This window comes from Tachyglossus aculeatus, chromosome 11, assembly GCF_015852505.1.
Source record: "Tachyglossus aculeatus isolate mTacAcu1 chromosome 11, mTacAcu1.pri, whole genome shotgun sequence".
Lineage (NCBI taxonomy): Eukaryota > Metazoa > Chordata > Mammalia > Monotremata > Tachyglossidae > Tachyglossus > Tachyglossus aculeatus.
Genome location: NC_052076.1, coordinates 4,846,556 through 4,873,281, shown reverse-complemented (window position 1 = coordinate 4,873,281; position 26,726 = coordinate 4,846,556). Strand labels below are relative to the sequence as shown.

Genomic DNA, 26,726 nt, shown 5'->3' with positions numbered 1-26,726 from the left:
TCACGCAGTGGGTTAAAAAGTAGTTTCCAGCAGCCCTTCAGAAGTGCTCAGGATGAGTATAAAGTGATTAGACTTGTGTGGAGTGCTGGGGTAGAGATAAATAAACAGTCAATCTGTGGTACTTATCGAGAGCATCTTTTGTGCAGAGCACTTATTAAGCACTTGGGAGAGTGTACTGCAGTTGGCAGACACAATCCCTGACTCCAAGGAACTTACAGCTTTCAGTCCAGTCCAAGGGGATGGCTCAGATTTTTCTGTAAATTGGTATTTGTTAAGTTCTTACTATGTGCCAGGCACTGCATTAAGCTCAGGGTAGAGGTAAGATAATCAGGTTGGACACAGTCCATATAATAATAATAATAATGGTATTTATTAAGCGCTTACTATGTGCAAAGCACTGTTCTAAGTGCTGGGGGGATACAAGGTGATCAGGTTGTCCCACGGGGGGCTCACAGTTTTAATCCCCATTTTACAGATGAGGGAACTGAGGCCCAGAGAAGTGAAGTGACTTGCCCAAAGTCACACAGCCGACAATTGGCGGAGCCGGGATTTGAACCCCTGACCTCTGACTCCAAAGCCCGGGCTCTTTCCACTGAGCCACGCTGCTTCTCACAGTCTTAATCCCGATTTTACAGATGAGAATAATGGAGGTCCAGAGGAGTTAAGTCACTTGCCCTAGATCACACAGCAGACAGGTGGCAAAGCCAGGGTTCGAACCCAGGACCTCCGGCTCCCCAGCCCCGGCTCTTTCCGGTAGGCGACATCGTTTCTCCGACTTGGATCCTGTCCTGCATGAGGCCCTCACAGCCTCTGTGGGGGAGGTCAGACTCATAGAAAAAGAAATAAATGGCAAACAATGGCAGCTATTAAAACACAATTCCAAAATTAAGACCATTACATGGGAAAGCGGTTCTTGGAGCAGGGAATCCTCAGGAGCCTCACCGCTCCAGGCCACTGTCTCGGTTACCAGGAGCTCAGCTTTCCCAGCTCGCTGTCTGTTGGGAGGGAAGACGGCCAGGGGTGGGCTGGTCTCCCGTGACGGCCCGTGAACAGACCCCTCGGGCTTACCGGGGGGCGGGAATCCCGTGCCCGTGGGCCTCCTCTGTGTCGTCGACACGTCGTGACCTCGTTGTCGTGGGGAGCATCATCATCAATCGTATTTATTGAGCGCTTACTATGTGCAGAGCACTGTACCGGACAACCACCCTCTCAAAGCCTCACCCCGAGCCTCTTACCAAGCTGTTAATCTGCTTTCTTCCTCAGAAGATTTGCTTTGACGAAGCCACTTTTCTCCCCCATCCCGTGCCCACTGGGTTCTGCTCCACCTCCTGGGATTTTGGCTCACCCTTAGGACCTCTTCCATCAATCAGTCAATCAATCAATCGTATTTATTGAGCGCTTACTATGTGCAGAGCACTGTACTATCCTACAATCCTGTCGCGAAATAACCCACTGGAAGTCACCCTCCACAGAATTACTCCTGAAGCCTAGGGTCCCGGGCGGTGGGAAGCGCCCACCGTGGCGTGATCGTCAGGATCGTCAATCGTATTTATTGAGCGCTTACTGTGTGCAGAGCACTGTACTTCTGAAAGCCGGGTGGGGGGATGAGGGCTGACCTCGGCGACAGCTGAACCCCGACAGCTGCTGGGCCTCCCGGCTTCTGTGGTCTCCCGGAGCGGCCTCCCCCTTTCCTCTCCCCCTCCGCGCCGCCCAGCCCGGGAGGCGGCGGCGGTGGGAAATCAAGACTTGGCGGGGAAAACTGGTCTGAATTTGTCCGCCGCCCTGGACAAAATAAGAGGAAGGCAGGGACTCTGAGGCGTCTTGCAAAATGCACACCAAGATGGAAAGTCCCCAGCTGGACAAAAAATGAGAACACAGAAGATCCCAGTAGGTCTAAATTGGGATTTCTAGACCAGTTCCTCTTTGGCCTTGGCATCGTTGATGTATAGAGCTGCCCTTTATACTCAAGGACAGTGCCACTGAGGGGGACATTCGCCTTTGGGGAGCGTGGGAGGGTGTGGCTGGAAGGACAGCGAAGGGGCCGTAGGGCCTAGTGTTTAAAGCCTGGGAATCAGAGGACATGAGTTCAAATCCCAGCTCTGCCACTAATCAGCTGTGTGACTTTGGGCTAATCACTTAACTTCTCTGGGCCTCAGTTCCCTCATCTGTAAAATGGGGATGAAGACTGTGAGCCCCCCCGTGGGATAACCTGACCACCTTGTAACCTCCCCAGCGCTTAGAACAGGGCTGTGCACATAGTAAGCGCTTTAAAACAGTGCTTGGCACATAGTAAGCGCTTAATAAATGCCATAAAAATAAAATAAATGACATTATTATTATTGTTATTATTATTATTGGACTTGCATGGTGTCCAACCTGATTAGTTTCAATTAATTCATTCATTAGTACTTACTGAGTGCTTACCATGTGCAGAGCACTATATTAAGAGCTTGGGAAAGTACAATACAACAATAAGCAGACACATTGGATCTACCCCAGTGCTTAAGACAGTGCCTGGCACATAGTACGGGCTAAACAAATGCCATAAAAAAAAATCCCCAAAAGACAAAAAGGTTCACAGAAACTCAAGTGCCATCCTTCGTTGTGCTGTTGTGGTTGTTGACCGCAGGGCTTGGCATTATTGTCACTTTGTCTCGTTCTCATCCTCTCTAAGCCCCGTCCCCAAAAGGCCTTCCCCTTTCTTGATTTCTCTCGAAGAGAAGGCAGCGTGGTCTAGCAGACGGAGCCCAGGCCTGAGCGTCAGAAGAACCTGGGTTCTAATCCCGTCTCTGCCACTTTACCTGCTGAGTGACCTTGGACAAGTCACTTCACATCTCTGGGCCTGTTATCTGTGACAAGGGGGATTAAGCCTGTGAGCCCCATGTGGGACATGGACTGCACCCAACCCGATTAGCTTGCGTCTTACCCCCGCGCTTAGTACAGCCGAGAAGCAGCGTGGCTCACTGGAAGGAGTCAGCGTTCATGGGTTCAAATCCCGGCTCCGCCAATTGCCAGCCGTGTGACTTTGGGCAAGTCACTTCACTTCTCCGGGCCTCAGTTGCCTCATCTGGAAAATGGGGGTTAGGACGGTGAGCCCCACATGGGACAGCCTGATCACCTTGTAACCTCCCCAGCGCTTTGAAGAGTGCTCTGCACATAGTAAGCGCTTTATAAATGCCATTATTATTATTATTACAGCCCACGTAGTAAGCGCTTAACAAATACCATTTAAATAATAAAGAAAAGATGGCAGCCATTCGGTCAGCCGCAGTTGTCTGCCAGCTTTCCACTTTCCGCCGAGGTGCAGTGGGGCCCGACGATTGATTTAATGTCGAGGAAGGCATGAGGACCACCCCCGTAGAAGAGCCTGAACAAAAGAGCTTTATTAGGGGTCCGACCTGAGCAGGAAACCCGCTGTTCTCTCTGATACGCGGTTTGGCCCCGAAGGGCTTACAGCAAAAATCAACATCAGCGGCATTTGGACTGTCGAGAAGCAGCAGGTGCCACCAGCCCAGTACAGAGGCTGTTGAGGAGAACATGGGCTCTCCTCTTTCAGATCGGAAAATAGCGTCCAGACGGGTGTCCGGAGGGACCGCCCAGCCGGGGTGCGAGGGTCCCGGGCGGATGATCCGAACGGGAGAGCCTGGAGGTTCGATGGAGTCCCAGCCCCAGCTGTGCCGGGGGGCCAAACCAGGGGAGGTTTCACCTGGCAATTCATTCATTCATTCATTCATTCATTCAATCGTATTTATTGAGCGCTTACTGTGTGCAGGGCACTGTACTAAGCGCTTGGAAACTACAGGTCGGCGACATATAGAGACGGTCCCTACCCACCAGCGGGCTCGCAGTCTAGAAGGGGGAGACAGACAACAAAACAAGACATATTAACAAAATGAAATAAATAGAATAAATATGTACAAGTAAAATAGAGTAATAAATACATACAAACATATATACATAAATACAGGTGCTGTGGGGAGGGGAAGGAGGTAAGGTGAGGGGGATGGAGAGGGAGAGGAAGGAGGGGAGGGAGAGGAAGGAGTGTAAACTCTTTGTGGGTGGGGACTGTGTATTAAATATTGTTCAATTGTATGCTCAATAAATACGACCGACCGATTACACCCATGGAGGCCAATGCCCACCTTGTCCCCCTGGAGAAAAAGATTACATTCATTGTCAGTCGCACAGACTGAGCGCTTACTGGTTCCTCATCCCGGCTGCGCCACTTGGGCAAGTCACTTCACTTCTCTGTCCCTTAGTTAGCTCATCTGTAAAATGGGGGTTGGAGAAGCAGCGTGGCTCAGTGGAAAGAGCCCGGGCTTGTGATTCGGAGGTCATGGGTTCAAACAGTGTATGTTTTGTTTTGTTGTCTGTCTCCCCCTTCTAGACTGTGAGCCCACTGTTGGGTGGGGACCATCTCTATATGTTGCCAACTTGGACTTCCCAAGCGCTTAGTCCAGTGCTCTGCACACAGTAAGCGCTCAATAAATACAATTGAATTGAATATATAATATTTACGTGATATGCACATATATACACATGCATGTGTACACATACATATATATTATCTATGTATAATAGAATGTAATACATGCGTATAGGTGTATGTGTGTACATATATATTATATATGTATACATTATATACATATACATAGAGAAGCAGCGTGGCTCAGTGGAAAAAGCACGGGCTTTGGAGTCAGAGGTCATGGGTTCAAGTCCCGGCTCCACCACTTGTCAGCTGTGTGACTTGGGGCAAGGCACTTCACTTCTCTGGGCCTCAGTTCCCTCATCTGTAAAATGGGGATGAAGACTGTGAGCCCCACGTGGGACAACCTGATCACCTTGTAAATTCCCCAGCGCTTAGAACAGTTCTCTGCACATAGTAAGCGCTTAATAAATGCCATTATCATTATTATTATTATATAAGCACCGGGCCAGCCACCAGCGGTTCCCTGGCCAAAGGGGCCGTCCCCCGCCACGTCTCTCACCCCACCCGACGCGGGTCCCCTCGAGGATGGGGTGGCGATGGGGGCCGCCCACGCTACTCGGGGGCCGCGGCCCGTTCCCCAGCCGGGACGGAACATCCCCTCCTCGTGGGGCTTTGGAGTCGGGGTGGGAGCAACCTCTCGCACCCAGCCCCGAAGGCCTGGGGAAGACCGCAGAGGAAGGGAGGGAAGAGCAGCAGCAGCAAAAGCGAAAACCTTTTCCTTCCTCAAATCCTTCCTCTCTCTCCCTTTCGTTTCCCTGTTCCCTCAAGGCCCTTCCCTCTGCATCCCGCCCTCTCCGCCCCGCTTCACCTCCGGTTTCCGGCCAGGGTCCACGGCCAGGAAATAAACGCCAGTGCCGGTGTTCAGTGAGGTAGTTTTAAATCACCCCTCGATCAATCTAGATTGGTTTAAAGTCCTCCGAGTTTTGCGTGGGCAGCTTGCACGAATGCTCCGCAGATAACAGAGCCAGAGAAGTCGTCCTCGGGCCCAGAGTTGCTTTATTGGCCAAATATAGACTTGCCATAAATCATCATCATCAATCGTATTTATTGAGCGCTGACTATGTGCAGAGCACTGTACTAAGCGCTTGGGAAGTACAAATTGACAACATATAGAGACAGTCCCTACCCAACAGTGGGCTCACAGTCTAAAAGGGGGAGACAGAGAACAAAACCAAACATACTAACAAAATAAAATAAATAGAATAGACATGTACAAGTAAAATAAATAAATAAATGGAGTAATAAATAAATAATAATTAAATAAATAAGTAATAAATAGAGTAATAAATATGTACAAACATATATACGTAAAAGTGGTGTCGTTGCTCTTCTCTTAGCTGACACGGGGGCATTGGGATTAATACTAAAAATAATAATAATAATGGCATTTATAAAGCGCTTACTATGTACAAAGCACTGTTCTAAGCGCCGGGGAGGTTACAAGGTGATCAGGTTGTCCCACAGTCCTAATCCCCATTTTACAGTTGAGGTAACCGAGGCCCGGAGAAGTGAAGTGACTTGCCCAAAGTCACACAGCTGACAGCTGGCGGAGCCGGGATTTGAACCCATGACCTCAAAGCCCACGCTCTTTCCACTGAGCCACGCTGCTTCTCTCGATTCCGGAGGGAACCGCCTCCAGGGAGCCTGGCGTATCAGAAGCTCTCCCCCATCTCGCGCCCCGATACTCAGCCCCAAGCAGTGGGGCCTAATGTAGAGTGTACAGGCTTGGGAGTCAGAAGGGTCTGAGTTCTAATCCTGCCTCCGCTTCTTGTCTGCTGGGTGGCCAGGGGCGAGCCCTTGCAGTTCTCTGGGCCTCGGTTACTTCATCTGCAAAATGGGGGTTAAGACTGTGAGCCCCTTGTGGGACATGGACTGTATCCAAGTAGTTATCCTGCATGTACAACGCGTAGTACAGTTCCTGGTACGTAGTAAGTGCGTAACAACAAGTGCGGTTGTTCTGACGGCTTGACACCTGGCCTCATTTATTCAATCATATTTATTGAGCGCTTACTGTGTGCAGAGCACTGTACTAAGCGCTTGGGAAGTACAAGTTGGCAACATATGTTTTGTTTTGTTGTCTGTCTCCCCGTGGTAGACTGTGAGCCCGTTGTTGGGTAGCGGCCATCTCTGTATGTTGCCAACGTGTACTTCCCAAGCGCTTAGTACAGTGCTGTGCACACAGTAAGCGCTCAATAAATACGATTAAATGAATGAACAAATGCCTTTAAAAAAAAAGAAAGAAAGGAATGTGTATCGGTGCTGCCTGCTGTGGGGCTAAAATGGACTGCCAGCCCTTCATCCCAGAAAGGTAAATCAGCTTTATCGATCGATTGATTGAATGAGCACTGTACTAAGCGCTCGGGAGAATACAGCACCTTGGAATCCCAAGTTGTAAATGCATCTTTCTCCGTGGGCGCTTTTTTGAAAATGGAGAGAACCAAAGTCGTTCCTTTGGCGTGTATCTTCTATGGCGCTTGCGCCCTGCGTGGGCTGTGTGGCCGCGAAATCCGGCCGAAGCGGGGGTAGAGAAACCCGCCGGGTTCACTCGGGTGAATTTCCCCGGTTTGTCTTCGCAGGCAAGCGGTGGTTAAAGGTTCCCTTCCCCACCCGTTCGCCTTGACGTTGTTTGAGGACACGCTGTACTGGACCGACTGGAACACGCACTCCATCTTGGCGTGCAACAAGTACACCGGGGAAGGCCTGCGCGAAATCCATTCCAACATCTTCTCCCCCATGGATATCCACGCTTTCAGCCAGAAGAGGCAGCCAAATGGTAAGCGACCCCGCTCCCCTCTCAGCCCGCAAGTTGGAACGGATTTGCCGCGCTCCGACCGGTGTTTCAGCGAGGAGGAGAGGGAGGAAGGCTCCGGTTGCTCCTCCTGGAGCGCTCCTGGGGAAGCTTCAGGAAGACCCGGAGGGGCGCGCGGGGCGGCCGGCACGTTCCCCGCCTCGGAACCCATCGAGCCTGCTCCCTTCCGCCGCGCGCCCTGGGTCTCGGGCTTCAAAAAGCGGGGAGGGAAGGAGAGGAGAGGCCTTCTGCCAAGCCGTTAGACAATGGATCGCTTGTGTCTCTCGTTTCTGTTAAGGTGGGGTTTTTCTAGGTATTATTCTTGAATGGCAGCCGCTGTTCACCCGGGCGGCGGAGGAAGTAGGGCACCCCGCCGAACCGAACGCCAGCCGTAACTCGTCCTCCGGTTTGTCCCAGTTCCGGGACTTGTCTTCCGTCTAGGTGATTGAGAACCTCGGAAGAGCCCCTTTTCTGCTTACCCGCCGCTCTCTCCCCTTTCGTTCGTTCATTCAGCCATCCAGTTGTTCATTCATTCATGCAGTCGTATTGCAACATATAGAGACGGTCAATCAATCAATCGATCGTATTTATTGAGCGCTTACTGTGTGCCGAGCACTGGACTAAGCGCTTGGGAAGTACAAGTTGGCAACATATAGAGGCGGTCAATCGATCAATCGATCGTATTTATTGAGCGCTTACTGTGTGCCGAGCACTGGACTAAGCGCTTGGGAAGTACAAGTTGGCAACATATAGAGACGGTCAATCGATCAATCGATCGTATTTATTGAGCGCTTACTGTGTGCCGAGCACTGGACTAAGCGCTTGGGAAGTTGGCAACATATAGAGACGGTCAATCAATCAGTCAATCGTATTTGTTGAGCGCTTACTGTGTGCCGAGCACTGGACTAAGCGCTTGGGAAGTCCAAGTTGGCAGCATATAGAGACGGTCAATAAATCAATCGATCGTATTTATTGAGTGCTTACTGTGTGCCGAGCACTGGACTAAGCGCTTGGGAAGTCCAAGTTGGCAGCATATAGAGACGGTCAATAAATCAATCGATCGTATTTATTGAGTGCTTACTGTGTGCCGAGCACTGGACTAAGCGCTTGGGAAGTACAAGTTGGCAACATATAGAGACGGTCAGTCAATCAATCATATTTATTGAGCGCTTACTGTGTGCAGAGCACTGGACTGAGCGCTTGGGAAGTCCAAGTTGGCAACATATAGAGACAGTCCCTACCCAACAGTGGGCTCACAGTCTAGAAGGGGGGGGGCAGAGAACAAAACCAAACATATTAACAAAATAAAATAAATAGACTAGGTAATGTACAAGTAAAATTAATAAATAAATAGAGTAATAAATATGTACAGACATATATACATATATACAGGTGCTGTGGGGAAGGGAAGGAGGTAATCAATCAATCGTATTTATTGAGCAATTACTGTGTGCAGAGCACTGCACCAAGCTCTTGGGAAGTACAAGTTGGCAACACATAGGGACAGTCCCTACCCAACAGTGGGCTCACAGTCTAGAAGGGGGAGTTGTATTTAAAGAGCTCTTACTGTGTGCTGAGCACTGTACTAAGCGCTCGGGAGAGTATAATACAACAATAAACAGACACAATCCCTGCCCACAACAAGCTTCCCGTCTAGCGGGGTAGACGGACATTAATCTAAATCAATAAGGAACCGTCCATCCATTCATTCATTCAATCGTATTGAGAAGCAGCATGGCTCAGTGGAAAGAGCCCGGGCTTTGGAGTCAGAGGTCGTGGGTTCAAATCCCTGCTCTGCCAATTGTCAGCTGTGTGACTTTGGGCAAGTCATTTAACTTCTCTGGGCCTCAGTTATCTCATCTGTAAAATGGGGATTAAGACTATGAGCCCCCCCATGGGACAACCTGATCCCCTTGTAACCTCCCCATCGCTTAGAAGTACTTTGCACATAGTAAGCGCTTAAATGCCATTATTATTATTATTATTATTATTATTATTATTATTATCATTATTATTATTCTCTGTGCCTCAGTTACCTCATCTGGAAAATGGGGATTAAGACTGCTAGCCCCCTGTGGGACAACCTGCTCACCTTGTAACCTCCCCTGCACTTAGAACAGTGCTTTGCACATAGTAAGCGCTTAACAAATGCCATTATTATTATTATTATTATTAGTAGTAGTATTATTAAGCACTTACTGTGTGCAGAGCACTGTACTAAGCGCTTGGGAAGTCCAAGTCGGCAGCATCTAGAGACGGTCCCTACCCAACAACGGGCTCACAGTCTAGAAGGGGGAGACAGACAACAAAACAAAACGCTGGGAGGCTCCCAGCCCTCCTCCCCTCCATTAGTCAGTGCTGTCTATGAGAAGAGCAGTCAATCAGTCCATTGTATTTACTGAGCGCTTACTGTGCCTGTGAAGAGCGCTGTACTCAGCGCCTGGGAGAGTAGGGTATAACAGAGTTGGTAGATAAGTTCCTGGCCCACTGTACTAAGCGCCTGGGAGAAGGTCAGACAGCGGAGTGAGTAGACTAGACACGTTCTCTGCCCCCGCAGTCGAGTTGGTGAGAGCAGCGCGTGTGGCGATCGCGGGCCGCCCGTCGTGAGCGGTACCGACGGCAGCGTGGCACAATGGAAAGAGCACGGGCTTTGGAGTCAGAGGTCATGGGTTCGAATCCTGACTCCGCCACTTGTCAGCTGTGGGGACTTGGGCAAGCCGCTTAACTTCTCTGTGCCTCAGTTCCCTCATCTGTAAAATGGGATTAAGACTGTGAGCCCCACGTGGGACAACCTCATCACCTTGTATCCCCCAGCGCTTAGAACAGTGCTTTGTACATAGTAAGCGCTTAATAAATGCCATTATTATTATTATTATTATTATTATTATTTCCTTTCGACAGCGACCAACCCGTGCGGGACGAACAACGGAGGGTGCTCCCATCTCTGCCTGATGGCTCCCAGCAAGCCTTTCTATCAGTGTGCCTGTGCCACGGGGGTGAGACTCCTTGAGGATGGGAAGACCTGCAAAGACGGTAAGACCCCGTAGGACCCCCCTTGGCTGAAATCCCTCCCCCCATTTAAACTCCTTCCTAAGGTGAGCTGCCCCCCAGATTGCACTCCGCCTTTGGCCGCTCTTAGCAAAGGAATCGGTTTCGAGGTGCCCGGTCGCTGGGCAGAATTACAGAACAAGCGATGATTTTTGCCAAGGAGGCTTGTTTAACGGTTTCAAGGTGCCCGGCTGATGGGAAGAGTTACGGAACGAACGTTGATTTTTCTTAGGAGGGTTGTTCGGAAAGGACCGGCCACGGTTTTCTCTCCTCCAAGGTTCCGGTTGCGACGGCGGGATCGGTGGCGGTCGGGGCGGTTATGGCTTTGCGTGGGGCGAGCGCGGATATTTTTTTAACCAAAAAGAGGTGTGTGGAAATGAGGCTGTGTGCGGATGGGCTGATTTTGAAATGAGCGATTTCCCGAGGGGGTTTTTGTATTGCCGAGCCAAACCGAGTTCACTTTGGCTTCGATGGTTCTTTTTTCAAAGTGCTGCTTGGGAATTTAATGAAAGATTCTCAGTATTTTGTTGGCACCTCTGATTTCACTAGATTTTTTTGTGGTCCTCAACTGGTCAGGCTTTAGCTGTTTTCTTCCTCCCTCTAAGAGTGTGCTCCTGTTGGCCAAGAACACAGGGCAAGGATCAGTTACACTTTGTCGATCTTCGGCGTCTGTGTGTGGGTTTTTGGCCATAGTGCCGTGGCAGTGCCAGAATGGTTCCGTGGGCTTTGCCATGAAATCCGGGCAGGGGGCGGGTAAGCATTCGGTGCCAATTTGTACTTCCCACGCGCTTAGTACAGTGCTCTGCGCATAGTAAGCGCTCAATAAATACGATTGATGATGATGATGAAGGAAGGAAGGAAGTTTTCAAACAGTCCAGGATGATGTTCCTGGGTATTGCTAATCATTCATTCAGTCGTATTTATTGAGCGCTTACTGTGCGGAGCACTGTACTAAGCACCTGGGAAGTCCAAGTTGGCAACATAGAGAGACGGTCCTTACCCAACAGCGGGCTCACAGTCTAGAAGAATAATAATGATGGCATTTATTAAGCGCTTACCATGCGCAAAGCTCTGTTCTAAGCGCTGGGGAAGTTATAAGGCGATCAGGTTGTCCCACAGGGAGCTCGCAGACCTGATCCCCATTTTACAGATGAGGGAACTGAGGCCCAGAGAAGTGAAGTGACTTGCCCAAAGTCACCCAGCTGACAGTTGGCGGAGCCGGGATTTGAACCCATGACCTCCGACTCCAAAGCCCGGGCTTTTTCCACTGAGCCACGCCGCTTCTCGTTCGTTCATTTGGAAGGCAGTGACCAGCCTAACGGCTCCCAAGACAAATCCCCAAACTGGAAAGCAACTAGTCCAGAGCTGGCCCGGCAGTAGGAGCAGCCACTTCTTCCCTCCTCCTCCTCTGACCCCCCCACCCCTGGGGGCCTGGAAGCCCCTTCCCCAAGGTCCATTTCCATTCACAAGGGGGGGAAAATGGAAGAAGAATCAAAGGCCTGATCCCACCAGACAGGAGATTGTTGGCAAACTTGCTCCCGGAGGAAAGAAGGGGCTCCCAGACTGAGCCCCTTCCTTCCTCTCTCCCTCATCCCCCTCTCCATCCCCCCCATCTTACCTCCTTCCCTTCCCCACAGCACCTGTATATATGTATAGATGTTTGTACATATTTATTACTCTATTTATTTATTTGTTTTACTTGTACATATCTATTCTATTTATTTTATTTTCTTAGTATGCTTGGTTTTGTTCTCTGTCTCCCCCTTTTAGACTGTGAGCCCACTGCTGGGTAGGGACTGTCTCTATATGTTACCAACTTGTACTTCCCAAGCGCTTAGTACAGTGCTCTGCACACAGTAAGCGCTCAATAAGTACGATCGATGATGATGATGATGAAAGAATATTTGCAAATCTGAAGCAGCGTGGGCTAATGGATAGAGCATAGGCCTCGGTTCTTATCCTGGCTCTGCCTTTTGTCTGCTGTGCGATCTTGGGCAAGTCACTTCTCTGGGCCTCAGTTTCCTCAACTCTAAAATGGGGATACGCATTCTCTCCCCCCTTCTTAGATTGTGAGCTCCGTAAGAGACAGGGACGATGTCCAACTTAATTAGCCAGCGCTTAGGACAGTATTTGACACATAGTAAGCGCTTAAATGCCACAAAAAAGTAGAGCCCCCCTCTAAGTTTTGAGGAAGTTGGACTGCCCAGGAGGCTTCCCTCATGTTGGGGCTGCCATCTGGCCTAGATGGGATCATGAAGGGTCGGAAATTCTGCAGTGCCCTGCGGGATACAGGCATTGGGTCCTATCTCGTTGTCCCGAGTTGACTCCAGGATTTAGCACAGCGTTGGGCACTCGACCTGATTATTTTGGCTCTCCCTCAGCGCGTAGCCCTCAGGAAGTGCTTTCCATAGAAAGAACGGAAATGTTTAAGCAGGGGGAAAAAGATCCCACCATTAGGAGAAGAAAATCAATCAATCGTGTGTAATGGGCACTTACTGTGTGCAGAGCACTGTACCAAGCGCTTGGGAGAGTACAATATAATAGACACATTCCCTGCCCACGATGAGCTAGAGGGAGAGACAGACATTAATATACATAAATAAATTACGGATATGGACATAAGTGCTGTGGGGCTGGGAGGGGGCACGGATACTGGGAACAAGTTAGGGAGACGCAGAAGGGAGTGGAAGAAAAGGTAAAGAGCGCTTAGGCGGGGAAGGCCTCTTGGAAGAGATGTGCCTTTAGTAAGGCTTTGAAGAGGGGGGAGAGTGGTCGTCTGTCGGATAGGAGGTAGGTCGTGGGCGAGAGTTCGGTGGCGAGATAGAGATCCAGTGAGTAGGTTGGCATTAGATAAAAATGTCAGTTGCGGGCACGCAGCGGCAGAGGGGAGGCCAGCGTTCCGGCCCCACTCTCCGGAAGACATAAAAGGATGGATTCCTGGCCTGGTTGGGGACCCTGGCTAAGAGGCTCCGAAGCTTCGGGCCGAGAAGTGGATCGTGGACCCCAGAGAACTTGGGATAGCTGGACGTTCGGTTTGCTAAAGTCCGGGCTAAAGTGTGCTAAAGTCTGCCCCGTAAAGGACTCGAGTAATGCATAGGGAAGGAGAGGGAGGGAGGGATGAAACATTCATTCATTCATTCAGTCATGTTTATTGAACGCTTACTGTACTAAGCGCTTGGGAGGTACAAGTTGGCAACGTATAGAGACGGTCCCTACCCAACAGCGGGCTCACGGTCTAGAAGGGGGAGACAGATAACAAAACAAAACATATTAACAAAATAAAATAAATAGAATAAATATGTACAAATAAAATAGAGTATTTAAATACTCTAAATACATACAAATATATATACATAAACACACACACTACAAACGCAGGCTTGCACGCAGAGCAGGAAGGGACCTTTCCCCGTGGCAAAGCAATCGCCTAGTCCTCCGAAGGACTCCCGGGTCACGGGAGGCAGTGGGATCGGAGGAGAGTCATGGCTCGGAACCTGTTTACCCAGCTGGATGTGCCGTGAAGCTACAAATCACTGACCGTCTGATGCCTCCCATTCCGTTGTCCAAAAGTCCCGGCCTTCCAACGTTTCCCAGATGAAAAGTCGACCGGCTGACGCATCTCGGCGGCCTCCGCACCAAAAAGCAAAGCCAAGGTCGGGGTTGGGGCCGGGGCGAAGGGCAGTCCAGGGGGTAGGGTCTGGAGATGGAACGGCTAGCGACCGGACGGCCACTGACGGCCATCGGTCATCATCATCATCATCAATCGTATTTATTGAGCGCTTACTGTGTGCAGAGCACTGTACTAAGCGCTTGGGAAGTACAAATTGGCAACATATAGAGACAGTCCCTACCCAACAGTGGGCTCATGAGCACGTGTAGGTGAGGTGTCGGGAAGAGCTTGATGGAAAGGCCGTCAGCTTCAACCGAAATGTGAAACTGGCGATGCCCCCGAAAGGAGAAAGGGCAGTGAACTTTCTCTTGGTTTATTTTTGGTGCCGTATTTGCTAAGCATCTCCTGTGCACCGGGCGCTGTACTGGGCGCTGGGGTAGATCCAAGGTAAGCAGGTTAGACACGGTACGCGTCCCACGTGGGGCTCAGAGTCTTAACCCCCATTTTACCGATGTGGAAACCCAGGTCATCATCATCATCAATCGTATTTATTGAGCGCTTACTGTGTGCAGAGCACTGTACTAAGCGCTTGGGAAGTACCAGGGAAGTGAAGTGATTTGCCCAGGGTCATACGTAGCAGACAGGTGGCAGGGCTGGGATTAGAACCCAGATCCGTCTTACTCCCAGGCCCGGGCTCTATAATGATGGTATTTGTTAATCAATTGGGGATTGGGGATTAAGACGTGGGACAACCTGATCACCTTGTATCCCCCCCAGCGCTTCGAACATTGCTTTGCACATAGTAAGCGCTTAACAAATGCCATTATTATTATTATTATTAGTCAATCAATCAATCGTATTTATTGAGCGCTTACTGTGTGCAGAGCACTGCACTAAGTGCTTGGGAAGTACAAGTTGGCAACATATAGAGACGGTCCCTACCCAACAGTGGGCTCACAGTCTAGAAGGGGGAGACAGAGAACGAAACTAAACATATTAACAAAATAAAATAAAGAGGATAGATATGTACAAGTAAAATAAATAAATAGAGTAATAAATATGTACAAACATATATACATATATACAGGTGCTGTCCGGAAGGGAAGGAGGTAAGACGGGGGGATGGAGAGGGGGACGAGGGGGAGAGGAAGGAGTGTTAAGTGCTTACTATGTGCGCACTGGGGGGACACAAGGTGATCAGGTTGTCCCACTGGGGGTCACAGTCTTAATCCCCATTTTACAGATGAGGGAACTGAGGCACAGAGCAGTGAAGTGACTTGTCCAAAGTCACACACCTGACACGTGGCGGAGCCGGGATTTGAACCCATGACCTCTGACTCCAAAGCCCGGGCTCTTTCCACAGAGCCACGCTGCTTCTCGTGAGTGGATGATTTCAAGTGCCTCCCAGCCCTCAGTAATCGACCGGCCGGGGAGATCTTGGGTGGAGAGATTTGGAAGAGCGGTCTGTCCGAAATAAAGGAGAGAGAGGTTGTGTCTTTGATGGAGGAAGGAGAAACGGTAGAGAGAAGGAATTGCGGTTCTCCTTCTGCGGCCCAGCCCAGGCCTGGGAGTTGGAAGGACCTGGATTCTAATCCTGGCTCTGTCACTTGTTTGCTCTGTGACCTTGGCCAGTCACTTTACCTAGAGAAGCAGCGTGGCTCAGTGGAAAGAGTCCGGGCTTCGGAGTCAGAGGTCATGGGTTCAAATCCCAGCTCCGCCACTTGTCAGCTGTGTGACTTTGGCCAAGTCACTTCACTTCTCTGGGCCTCGGTTACCTCATCTGTAAAATGGGGATTAATAATAATAATAGTAATAATGGCATTTATTAAGTGCTTACTATGTGCAAAGCACTGTTCTAAGCGCTGGGGAGGTTACAAGGTGATCGGGTTGTCCCACGGGGGGCTCACAGTCTTAATCCCCATTTTACAGATGAGGTAACTGAGGCCCAGAGAAGTGAAGTGACTTGCCCAAAGTCACACAGCTGACAATTGGTGGAGCCGGGATTTGAACCCATGACCTCTGACTCCAAAGCCCGGGCTCTTTTCCATTGAGTCACGCTGCTTCTCTTAAGACCGTGAGCCCCCTGTGGGGCAGCCTAATCACCTTGTAGACTCCCCAGCGCTTAGAACAGTGCTTTGCACATAGTAAGTGCTTAATAAATGCCATTATTATTATTATTATTTACTTCTCCGGACCTCAGCTACCTCATCTGAAAAATGGGAATTAAGGCTGGAAGCCCTCTGTGGGACAGGGACTGTGTCCAACCCTCCTATCTACCCCAGCGCTTAGTACAGCGCTTGGCACTTAGTAAGCACTTAAGTACCACAGTTATTATTGCCTTGAAGGTGATGTCGGGGCCCCCTCCAATTTGGGAATGACAAGCGGGCATCGCAGGCGGATCGATTAGAGTGCTGGCGGATTGTGCCGTGCCCCCCAACCCCTCTCTTCCTTGCCAGTCGGCTTCCCTCCGGGGCCCGGGCACGACACTTTGTGACGAGCGCACGGAGGGTTTTCTCCAAGCGGCCCGAGTGCCACAAATGAGCAGGCCTTGGTGACCCCATGGTGTTTGCCATCTTCCTTAGCCAACAGTTTCTCCGGGTGCCCGTCACCCCTCGGAGAGCACCCTGGGGAGGAACCCTTGGGGCCCAAACCGTTGCCAAGACGGCCCAGCAGGCGTTACTGGGACCACAACCTAAGTAGCCGATCTTTCGAGTGTCCCCGAGAAGGGAGAGAGCCAGGAGAAGAAGCGACCCCTCTTCCTCTGATCCAGAAAGCAGTCTAGGTGGGAATTCCCCCACTGGAGGGACTGCAGGGAATTTTGGAGTTAATGAGTGAAATTCCTGCTGCTGCTTCCCTGGGTGCCTCCCAGTCTCCCTCCCTCCCTCCGATCCCTTCCTTCCTCTCCAAAAGCGCCATTGATCCCGAGCACTCTCCCCCCGCCAGCGGGTTGGGGCCCAGAAGAGGTGTTACCGACACTTAGTACAGTGCTCTGCACACAGTAAGCGCTCAATAAATACGATTGATGATTTCTCCCGCCATGACCCCCGAAGGGGCAACCTTATTCTGCCGCGATGGTGGCCGGCCAAAACTTAGAGGGATTGCCGGGTTGTATTTTGTCCGGGCCTGAGGTCTCACTTTACATCCCAGATAGCCGCGGTGATTTGGTGGCGAAAAACTCCCAAGTTTAGCAAAAGCAGGCTCGCTCTCCTTTGGTGGCGGACGTGATTCTACGGACCGGAGTCCGGCAGGGAAGAGGAACCTTGGGCAGGGCGGTGCGGAGGCCCAGGCGCCCAGGGCGGCCGCAAACTGGGCGCCTCCGCTTGAGCAGCCCGCTTCGGTTCCTTCCCCCTTCACTTTGTCCTCCTGCCCTTTCTCCTCCTGGAGGAGCCCAGGATCGGGTTGCTGGGAGGGGGTGGAGCGGCAGCCAAGAACGGGAAGGGCTGAGGCGGAATCGACGGCAACGGCGGCCACAAGGCCACTGGCCCGCCGGCCCAGGAGAGATTGCAGCTGGCCCGATATCCCGGCCCACCCCCATAAACCTTCTCGGCCTGCACTCTCGCCCCACTGCATCCCCGGCCCTCTGTCCGTCCTCCCCGCTCCCCCCGCCGCCGACTCGTTTTCCTCTCCTCCTCCGGCAACTCGGCCTTATCCCCTCACTGGCTCCCGGCCCCCTCACAAGATCTCAGGAATGCAAATGAAAGGAGGGGGGAAAAAAATTGAACCTCCGCCTGAAATTCCTCCACCCATAACCCTCCCTCGGAGGCCGCGGCCCTCCTCCCCTTCCCGTACTGAACTTGGTCCCCGAAAGGAGAAGCTTTATTACGATGTGGGGGTTGGGGGGGGAGGTGGAGGGGCACGGAGAGCTCCCAGGTTACTCTCGTTGGGGCGCCATTTTCAGTCTCCCTGCATTTTCATTCATTCATTCATTCAGTCGTATTTATTGAGCGCTTACTGTGTGCAGAGCACTGGACTAAGCGCTTGGGAAGTACAAGTTGGCAACATAGAGAGGCGGTCCCTACCCAACAGTGGGCTCACAGTCTAGAAGAGATGCATTTTTTGGCCCAGGGATTCTTAGGTGGGTAGTCTCTCTTTCTCTCTCTCCCCTGCCTCCCTCCGTCTCCCAGCCCACCGAAATTTGAACATAGAAGCCCCCCCAGCTGCCGTGGGAAAGGGGCAGCAGATTGTCCCCCCGGGGCCACCAGTTCTGCTGGCTAGGGCCGTTCTTTGGAATCGCGTCTTAGATAACCACAGTGGACACCCTTCAGGGGGCTTCCGCTTCAGTTTTATCATTACGAGCAGTAGTGTCTACTACTATCATTATCATTCATTCATTTCTTGAGCGCTTACTGTGTGCAGAGCACTGGACTAAGCGCTTGGGAAGTCCAAGTTGGCAACATCTAGAGACGGTCCCTACCCAACAGTGGGCTCACAGTCTAGAATATTTGTTCCACGCTTATTACGTCTCAAGCGCTGTTCTAAGCACTGCAGTCTTCTAGACTGTGAGCCCACTGTTGGGTAGGGACCGTCTCTATATGTTGCCAACTTGGACTTCCCAAGCGCTTAGTACAGCGCTCTGCACACAGTAAGGGCTCAATAAATACGATTGAATGAATGAATAGGTTGCCAACTTGTACTTCCCAAGCGCTTAGTACAGTGCTCTGCACACAGTAAGCGCTCAATAAATACAATTGAATGAATGAAGTCGATACAAGTAAATCAGGGTGGCACAGTCCCTGTCTCCCATGGGGCTCACAGTCTAAGTTGGAAGGAGAACCGGTATTGAACCCCCATTTTACACATGAGGAAACATGCCCAGAGAAGGGAAGTGACTGGCCCAAGGTCACCCGGATTAATAATAATGATGGCATTTATTAAGCGCTTACTATGTGCAAAGCACTGTTCTAAGCGCTGGGGAGGTTACAAGGTGATCAGGTTGTCCCACGGGGGCTCACAGTCTTCATCCCCCTTTTACAGATGAGGGAACTGAGGCCCAGAGAAGTTAAGTGACTTGCCCAAAGTCACACAGCTGACAATTGGCAGAGCCGGGATTAGAACCCAGATCCTCTGACTCCCAGGACCGGGCCGTGTTGGCACGGGCAGCGTGTTTGCCCGCTCCGTTTCCCATCTTCAGCCGGTGAGGGGCCCCAACTGGTGGACCTCTGCCCTAAAGACGCTCGGAATATGGTTCTCTTATCTCTTGACCTTTGGTATCGCCCTGATGAAAAATCCGCGTGGTGTCACAGTTACTGAATAATTCTCTCTCCCGGGGCCGAGGGCTCAGAGTCCAACAGAAGGGTCATTTGAAAGGAAAGTGGGCTTAAAGTAGCGGGGGAGTGAGAGACTTGCAGGGCAGGGCGAGGAGTCAGTGTCCGGTCGAAGCAGCCGGCCTCCTCCTCGGCGGGGCCTGGGACTTGCTCGCCGCGCGTGATTCGGAAAGAGCCGCGGACCGAGCCTGGAACATTTGGGGCTGGAGTCTTGGGTGGCCAAGAAGAGGGCTTGGGCTGAGCTCAGAACAAATCGAGGAGCCCCCGGGGCGCCTAGCGACTGGGTGGGGTGTTGGCGATCGGGATGGAGGTGGACGAGGTCCTCCCACTGACGGAGGCCGGCGGGCAAAGGAGATTCTGATGGGTTGGATCCCAGCGAGGCGGGGGGCATGACAGCTTTGGGTAGGTCTGCTGTGTGACCTTTTAGACTGTGACCTTTTAGACCTTTTAGACTGTGAGCCCACTCTTTTAGACTGTGAGCCCACTGTTGGGTAGGGACTGTCTCTATGTGTTGCCAGTTTGTACTTCCCAAGCGCTTAGTACAGTGCTCTGCACATAGTAAGCGCCCAATAAATACGATTGATGATGATGATGACCTTGGGTAATCAATCAATCAATCAATCAATCGTATTTATTGAGCGCTTACTGTGTGCAGAGCACTGTACGAAGCGCTTGGGAAGTACAAGTGGGCAACATATAGAGACAGGCCCTACCCAACAGTGGGCTCACAGTCTAAAAGGGGGAGGCAGAGAACAAAACCAAACATACTAACAAAATAAAATAAATAGAATAGACCCGTACAGGTAAAATAAATAAATAAATAAATAGAGTAATAAATATGTACAAACATATATACATGGTAAGTCACTTAACTTCTCGGAGCCTCAGTTACCTCATCTGTAAAATGGGGATGATAACTGTGAACCCCATGCAGGACAACCTGACCACTTTGTATCCCCCAGAGCGCTTAGAATAGTGCTTTGAACATAGTAAGCGCTTAACAAATGCCATCGTCATTATTATTATTATTTCTTGGGGGTAGAAGTAGTCGTCGGGCGACTTTCCGGATGTAAGCAGCCCCGCTTAACAGATCCCGCAATTATTATTATTACTGATATCATTCTCCCGGTCAGCCCCCTGGCCCTGGAGGGATTCCGGGCCTGGTTCGGCCCACGGGAGCCACGATCTGGGGGACGGAGGGAAAAATAGAGAAATGCAGTTTGGGGAGAGGTGGAACGCATAACAGATCCCCCAATTATTATTATTACTGTTATCATGTTCCCGATCAGCCCCCCGGCCCTGGAGGGATTCCGGGCCTGGTTCGGCCCATGGGAGCCACGATCTGGGGGACGGAAGGAAAAATAGAAAAATGCAGTTTGGGGAGAGGTGGAACGCTGAACAGATCCCACAATTATTATTATTATTATTATTACTGTTATCATTCTCCTGGTCAGCCCCCGGCCCTGGAGGGATTCCCGGCCTGGTTCGGCCCACGGGAGCCACGATCTGGGGGACGGAGAGAAAAATAGAGAAATGCAGTTTGGGGAGAGGTGGAACGGTGCCACGCTGCTCCCAGATTGCCTAATAATCATAATAACAGTAATTGTATTCGTTAAGCCCTTCGTATGTGCCAAAGGCTGTACAGCTTTCCCCACAGTCAAAGCCCTTCTGACGTCCCGCTTCCAGTAAACCCTCTAGACTGTAAACTCATTAGGGGCAGGGAATATGTCCATTAATTCTGGGAGGTTTTCTTCTTTTTATGGTATTTGTCAAGTGCTTACTGTGTGCCAGGCACCGTTCTAAGCGCTGGGCTAGATACAGGCTAATCAGGTTAGACGTAGTCCCCGTCCCACGTGTGGGGTTCACGGTTTTAATCCCCATTTTACAGATGAGGTGACTGTGGGCCAGAAAAGCAGGGTTAAACAGCAGGTGACGTGATGGGGTCAGGTCCTTCAGACTCCCGGGCCTGGGCTTTATCCACTAGGCCATGATGCTTCTCCTGCTCATCTTTGAGGGGAAAATGATCAGGAAAACAAGAGAGGGGCGGTGAAAACAGCGCCTGGCACCTCCTAAGCACTTGACAAATACCATAGGAAGAAAAAAAAAACAACCTCAAATAACCAGATAAGAAAATAACCGGACAAGTGGAAAGGAAAAAAGCAGGAAAGACCAACCGTTAAAATGTTGTTTGTCCTTGTCCCCCGTGGGAAGAGCCATTTCTTTCGGTCCCTCTTGGGTTTTTTTTTCCGTTTGGGGAATCCAGAGAGGCAAAGGGGGAAAAAAAAACCTGAGAAAACTCAGTCAATCAATGGCATTAATTAATTAATTAATTAATGATGGCATTTATTAAGCGCTTACTATGTGCAAAGCACTGTTCTGAGTGCCGGGGAGGCTACAAGGTGATCAGGTTGTCCCACATGGGGCTCACAGTCTTAATCCCCATTTTCCAGATGAGGTAACTGAGGCCCAGAGAAGTGCAGCGACTTGCCCGAAGTCACACAGCTGACAAGAGGCGGAGCCGGGATTTGAACCCCTGACCTCGGACTCCAAAGCCCGGGCTCCTTCCACTGAGCCACGCCGCCTCTCTAATGCTTACTGTGTGCAGACCCCTGGACTGAGCATTTGGGAGGATGCAGTTTGATAGCAAAGATAATAATAATAATAATGGCATTTATTAAGCGCTTACTATGTGCAAAGCACTGTTCTAAGCGCTGGGAAAGTATACACAGTCCCTGCTCCCAAGGAGCTTACAGACTTAGAGAGCGAAGGGGACAATAAAGTAGATTACAGGTGGATATATATGTAAGTGCTCTGGGATTGGGGCGAAAATCAAAACGCTTAAAGGAATTCAAAAACAAGTGCTTAGGTGACTCAGAATTGAGGGCAAGTAGACAATTAATCGTATTGAATCAACCAGTGGTATTGAGTGTTTGCTGTGTGCGGAGCATCTGTACTAAGCTCTTGGAGAGAATAATCATTCATTCATTCATTCATTCATTCATTCAATCGTATTTATTGAGCGCTTACTCTGTGCAGAGCACTGGACTAAGCGCTTGGGAAGTCCAAGTTGGCAACATATAGAGACAGTCCCTACCCAACAGCGGGCTCGCGGTCTAGAAGGGGGAAACAGACTACAAAACAAAACATATTAACCAAATAAAATAAATAGAATAAATATGTACAAGTAAAATAAATAGAGTAATAAATCTGTACAAACATATATACATATATACAGGTGCTGTGGGGAGGGGAAGGAGGTAAGGCGGGGGGGATGGGGAGGGGGCATTAATAAATGCCATCGTTGATTGATTGATTGAAATACCATCATTGTTGTTATCATCATCAATAGCCCGTAGCCTCCAGCCTGCTTGCCCCGTCCCCCCAGCTGTCATTCATTCATTCAATCGTAGAGAAGCAGCGTGGCTCAGTGGAAAGAGCACGGGCTTTGGAGTCAGAGGTCATGGGTTCGAATCCCGGCTCCGCCACATGTCTGCTGTGTGACCTTGGGCAAGTCACTTAACTTCTCTGAGCCTCAGTTACCTCATCTGTAAAATGGGGATTAAGACTGTGAACCCCACATGGGACAACCTGATCACTTTGTATCCCCCCCCCAGCGCTTAGAACAGTGCTTTGCACATAGTAAGCACTTAACAAATGCCAACATTATTATTTATTATTCCCCCTCTCCCCCTTTTAGACTGTGAGCCCACTGTTGGGTAGGGACTGTCTCTATGTGTTGCCAATTTGTACTTCCCAAGCGCTTAGTACAGTGCTCTGCACATAGTAAGCGCTCAATAAATACGATTGATTGATTGATTGATTGATTGATTGAGCGCTTACTGTGTGCAGAGCACTGGACTGAGCAGTACTTATCAAGCGCTTACTATGTGCCAAGCACTGTTCTAAGCACTCGAGTAGATAGAGGCTACTCAGGTTGGGCACAGTCCCGTGTCCCACCTGGAGATCACAGTCTTAATCCCCGTTTTACAGATGAGGTAACTGAGGCCCAGTGAAGTGACTTTCACTCATTCAGTCGTGTTCATCGGGCGCTTACCGTGTGCAGAGCACTGTACTGAGCGCTTGGGACGTAGAAGTCGGTAACATATAGAGACGGTCCCTACCCAACAGTGGGCTTGCAGCCACGCAGTCCCCCAGCAGACACGTGGCGAAGCCGGGATTAGAAACCCGGTGCATCTGAGCCCCAGGCCCGTGGTCTTTCCACGAGGTAGACGTGATCCCTGCCCACAACAAGCTTCCAGTCTTGGGGAGCGAGGGCTTAGTCAGGGAAGGCCGCTTGGAGGTGGGGTGATTTGAACCGGATTTTGGAGATGGGGGAGTGACCGTGGGCCAGAGGGACGATGTACAGGACTCCCGCAGTGGGCCGGGCAGACCCCGGGTGGACCGTCCGACTTGGGCGGGCCCTGCCGCAGACCCCCTTCTCGCCCCAAGCTCTAGAACGGCCCACTGCGGCTCATCCCGGGGCCCGGCCCCGGCCGTTTCTGTTTCACAATCTTTTTCCCAGAAACTCCGCTGGCACGGCTTCTGTTTTTTTGGAAATCAGCAGCCATAAATCAAGGAGCTGGAAGTAACCTTAAGAGGCCATTGAGTCTAGCCCGTCGCGTCCACATAGCACCGTGCCTGTCCGATCCAAGACAGATGGTTGTTTATTTGATTTCCAGAAGTCTCCCGGGGAGGAGATGGGACGGCCTCTCTGCTCCCGGAGCAAGGAGACCGCACCCCTGTTATCAATAAGTCGTCTCTTACAGCTGCCCTCAGAGGTAGCGTCGCTGCCACAGATTACTTGTCCACGACGCTGAAGGCAGTGGAGCGACTGTGAGCCCACTGTTGGGCAGGGACCATCTCTATATGTTGCGAACTTGGACTTCCCAAGCGCTTAGTACAGTGCTCGGCACACAGTAAGTGCTCAATAATAATAATAATTGGCATTTGTTAAGCGCTTACTCTGTGCAAAGCACTGTTCTAAGTGCTGGGAAGGATACAGGGTCATCAGATTGTCCCACGTGGGGCTCACAGCCTTAATCCCCATTATACGGATGAGGGAACTGAGGCCCAGAGAAGTGACTTGCCCAAGATCACACAGCAGACATGTGGCGGAGTCGGCATTCGAACCCATGACCTCTGACTCCAAAGCCCGGGCTCTTTCCACTGAGCCACGCTGCTTCTCTAAATACGATTGAATGAATGAATGAATGAAATGCCAGCGTGCCCCTGCCCACACAGAGTTTTGGGGGGAATTAATAATAATAATGGCACTTATTAAGCACTTACTACGTGCAAAGCACTGTTCTAACTAATCAAGTTGTCCCACGTGGGGCTCCCACACTTAATCCCCGTTTTCACTTAATCCCCGTTTTCCAGATGAGGTAACTGAGGCCCAGAGAAGTGAAGTGACTTGCCCAAAGTCAACCAGCTGACAAGTGGCGGAGCTGGGATTTGAACCCATGACCTCCGGCTCCAAAGCCCGGGCTCTTTCCACTGAGCCACACTGCTTCTCTAAATACAATTGAACGAATGAATGAATGAAATGCCAGCGTGCCCCTGCCCACACAGAGTTTTGGGGCGAATTAATAATAATAATGGCATTTATTAAGCGCTTACTACGTGCAAAGCACTAACTAATCAAGTTGTTCCACGTGGGGCTCACACACTTAATCCCCGTTTTCCAGATGAGGTAACTGAGGCCCAGAGAAGTGAAGTGACTTGCCCAAAGTCACCCAGCTGACAAGTGGCGGAGCTGGGATTTGAACCCATGACCTCCGGCTCAAATGCCCGGGCTCTTTCCACTGAGCCACGCTGCTTCTGTACGAGGGCCTTCAAGTTAACTGTCAGGAGTTTCGGCTTTGATGCGGACACAGAGGTGGGGCCGGGATGGCGGGGACGTCCAGGCAGTAACCTGAGAAGTAGTGTGGCCTAGTGGATAGAGCAAGGCCCGGGGGCCGGGAGGACTTGGGTTCTAATCACGGCTCCGCCACTTGTCTGCTGGGCAAGTCACTTCACTTCTCTGGGCCTCAGTTACCTCATCTGTAAAACGGGGATTAAGAGTGGGAGCCTCATGTGGGACAGGGACTGCGTCCAACCTGATTAACTCATATTCATTCATTCAGTCGTATTTATTGAGCGCTTACTGTGTGCAGAGCACTATACTAAGCGCTTGAGAAGTACAAGTCGGCAACATATAAAGATGGTCCCTACCCAACAGCGGGCTCACAGTCTAGAAGGGGGAGACAGACAACAGAACAAAACATATAAACCGAATAAAATAGACTAAATATGTACAAGCAAAATAAATAAATAAATAGGGTAATAAATATGTACAAACATATATATATATATATATATACTGTGTATATATATACTCAATCCCATTAGTGTATTTATAAGGTAAATTGAAGTGATATTGATATAAAAACCTATCACTAGCACATAAAAATGACATATAATAATAATAATGGCATTTGTTAAGCGCTTACTACGTGCAAAGCACTATTCTAAGCTCTGGATATATACATATATACACTACCCCAGGAGTTAGAACAGCTCTTCATTCATTCATTCAATCATATTTATTGAGCGCTTACTGTGTGCAGAGCACTGTACTAAGCGCTTGGGAAGTACAAGTCGGCAACATATAGAGATGGTCTCTACCCAACAGCGGGCTCACAGGCTAGAAGGGGGAGACAGACAACAGAACAAAACATATAAACTGAATAAAATAGACTAAATATGCACAAATAAAATAGATAGAGTAATAAATATGTACAAACATATAATAATAATAATAGCATTTGTTAAGCGCTTACTATGTGCAAGCACTGTTCTAAGCTCTGGAGCTATACATATATACACTACCCCAGGAGTTAGAACAGCTCTTTATTCATTCATTCATTGTCGTACTTATCGAGCACTTACTGTGTGAGTGCTTGGGAAGTACAAGTTGGCAATATAACTTGACACATAGTAAGAGCTTAACAGATACCATCATTAAGTGCTTAGTCCAGTGTTCTGCACACAGTAAGCGCTCAATAAATACAGTTGAATGAATGAATTACTGTGTGCAGAGCACTGCCCTAAGCGCTTGGGAGAGTATAGTATAACAACAAACTCCTCACCCTGGGCTTCAAGGCTGTCCATCCATCCCCTGGCCCCCTCCTACCTCACCTCCCTTCTCTCCTTCTCCAGCCCAGCCCGCATGCTCCGCTCCTCTGCCGCTAATTTCCTCACCGTACCTCGTTCTCGCCTGTCCCGCCATCGACCCCCGGCCCACGTCCTCCCCCGGGCCTGAAATGCCCCCAGTCCCTCTGCCCATCTGCCAAGCTAGCTCTCTTCCTCCCTTCCAGGCCCTGCTGAGAGCTCACCTCCTCCAGGAGGCCTTCCCACACTGAGCCCCTTCCTTCCTCTCCCCCTCATCCCCCTCTCCACCCCCCCCATCTTACCTCCTTCCTCTCCCCACAGCACCTGTATATATGTATATATGTTTGTACGGATTTAGTACTCTATTTTACTTGT

General features: G+C 50.3%; 1 protein-coding gene and 1 long non-coding RNA gene across 2 annotated transcripts in view; one reads left to right on the top strand and one right to left on the bottom strand.

The window, feature by feature from the left end:
• The window catches only part of LRP6 (LDL receptor related protein 6), a 143,132-nt gene that overhangs the window by 52,455 nt on the left and 63,951 nt on the right, over positions 1-26,726 (top strand). Inside the window, exons 4-5 of the mRNA XM_038753603.1 lie at positions 7,066-7,262; positions 10,179-10,310. Of these exons, the coding sequence (XP_038609531.1) occupies positions 7,066-7,262; positions 10,179-10,310 (329 nt within the window). The remainder of the gene's footprint in view (positions 1-7,065; positions 7,263-10,178; positions 10,311-26,726) is intronic.
• Positions 10,472-13,913, bottom strand: LOC119934188. Its single transcript, XR_005452874.1, has 2 exons — positions 13,864-13,913; positions 10,472-10,939 (listed from the first exon to the last, which is right to left on the bottom strand). It is a non-coding gene; the product is annotated as an uncharacterized LOC119934188 (long non-coding RNA).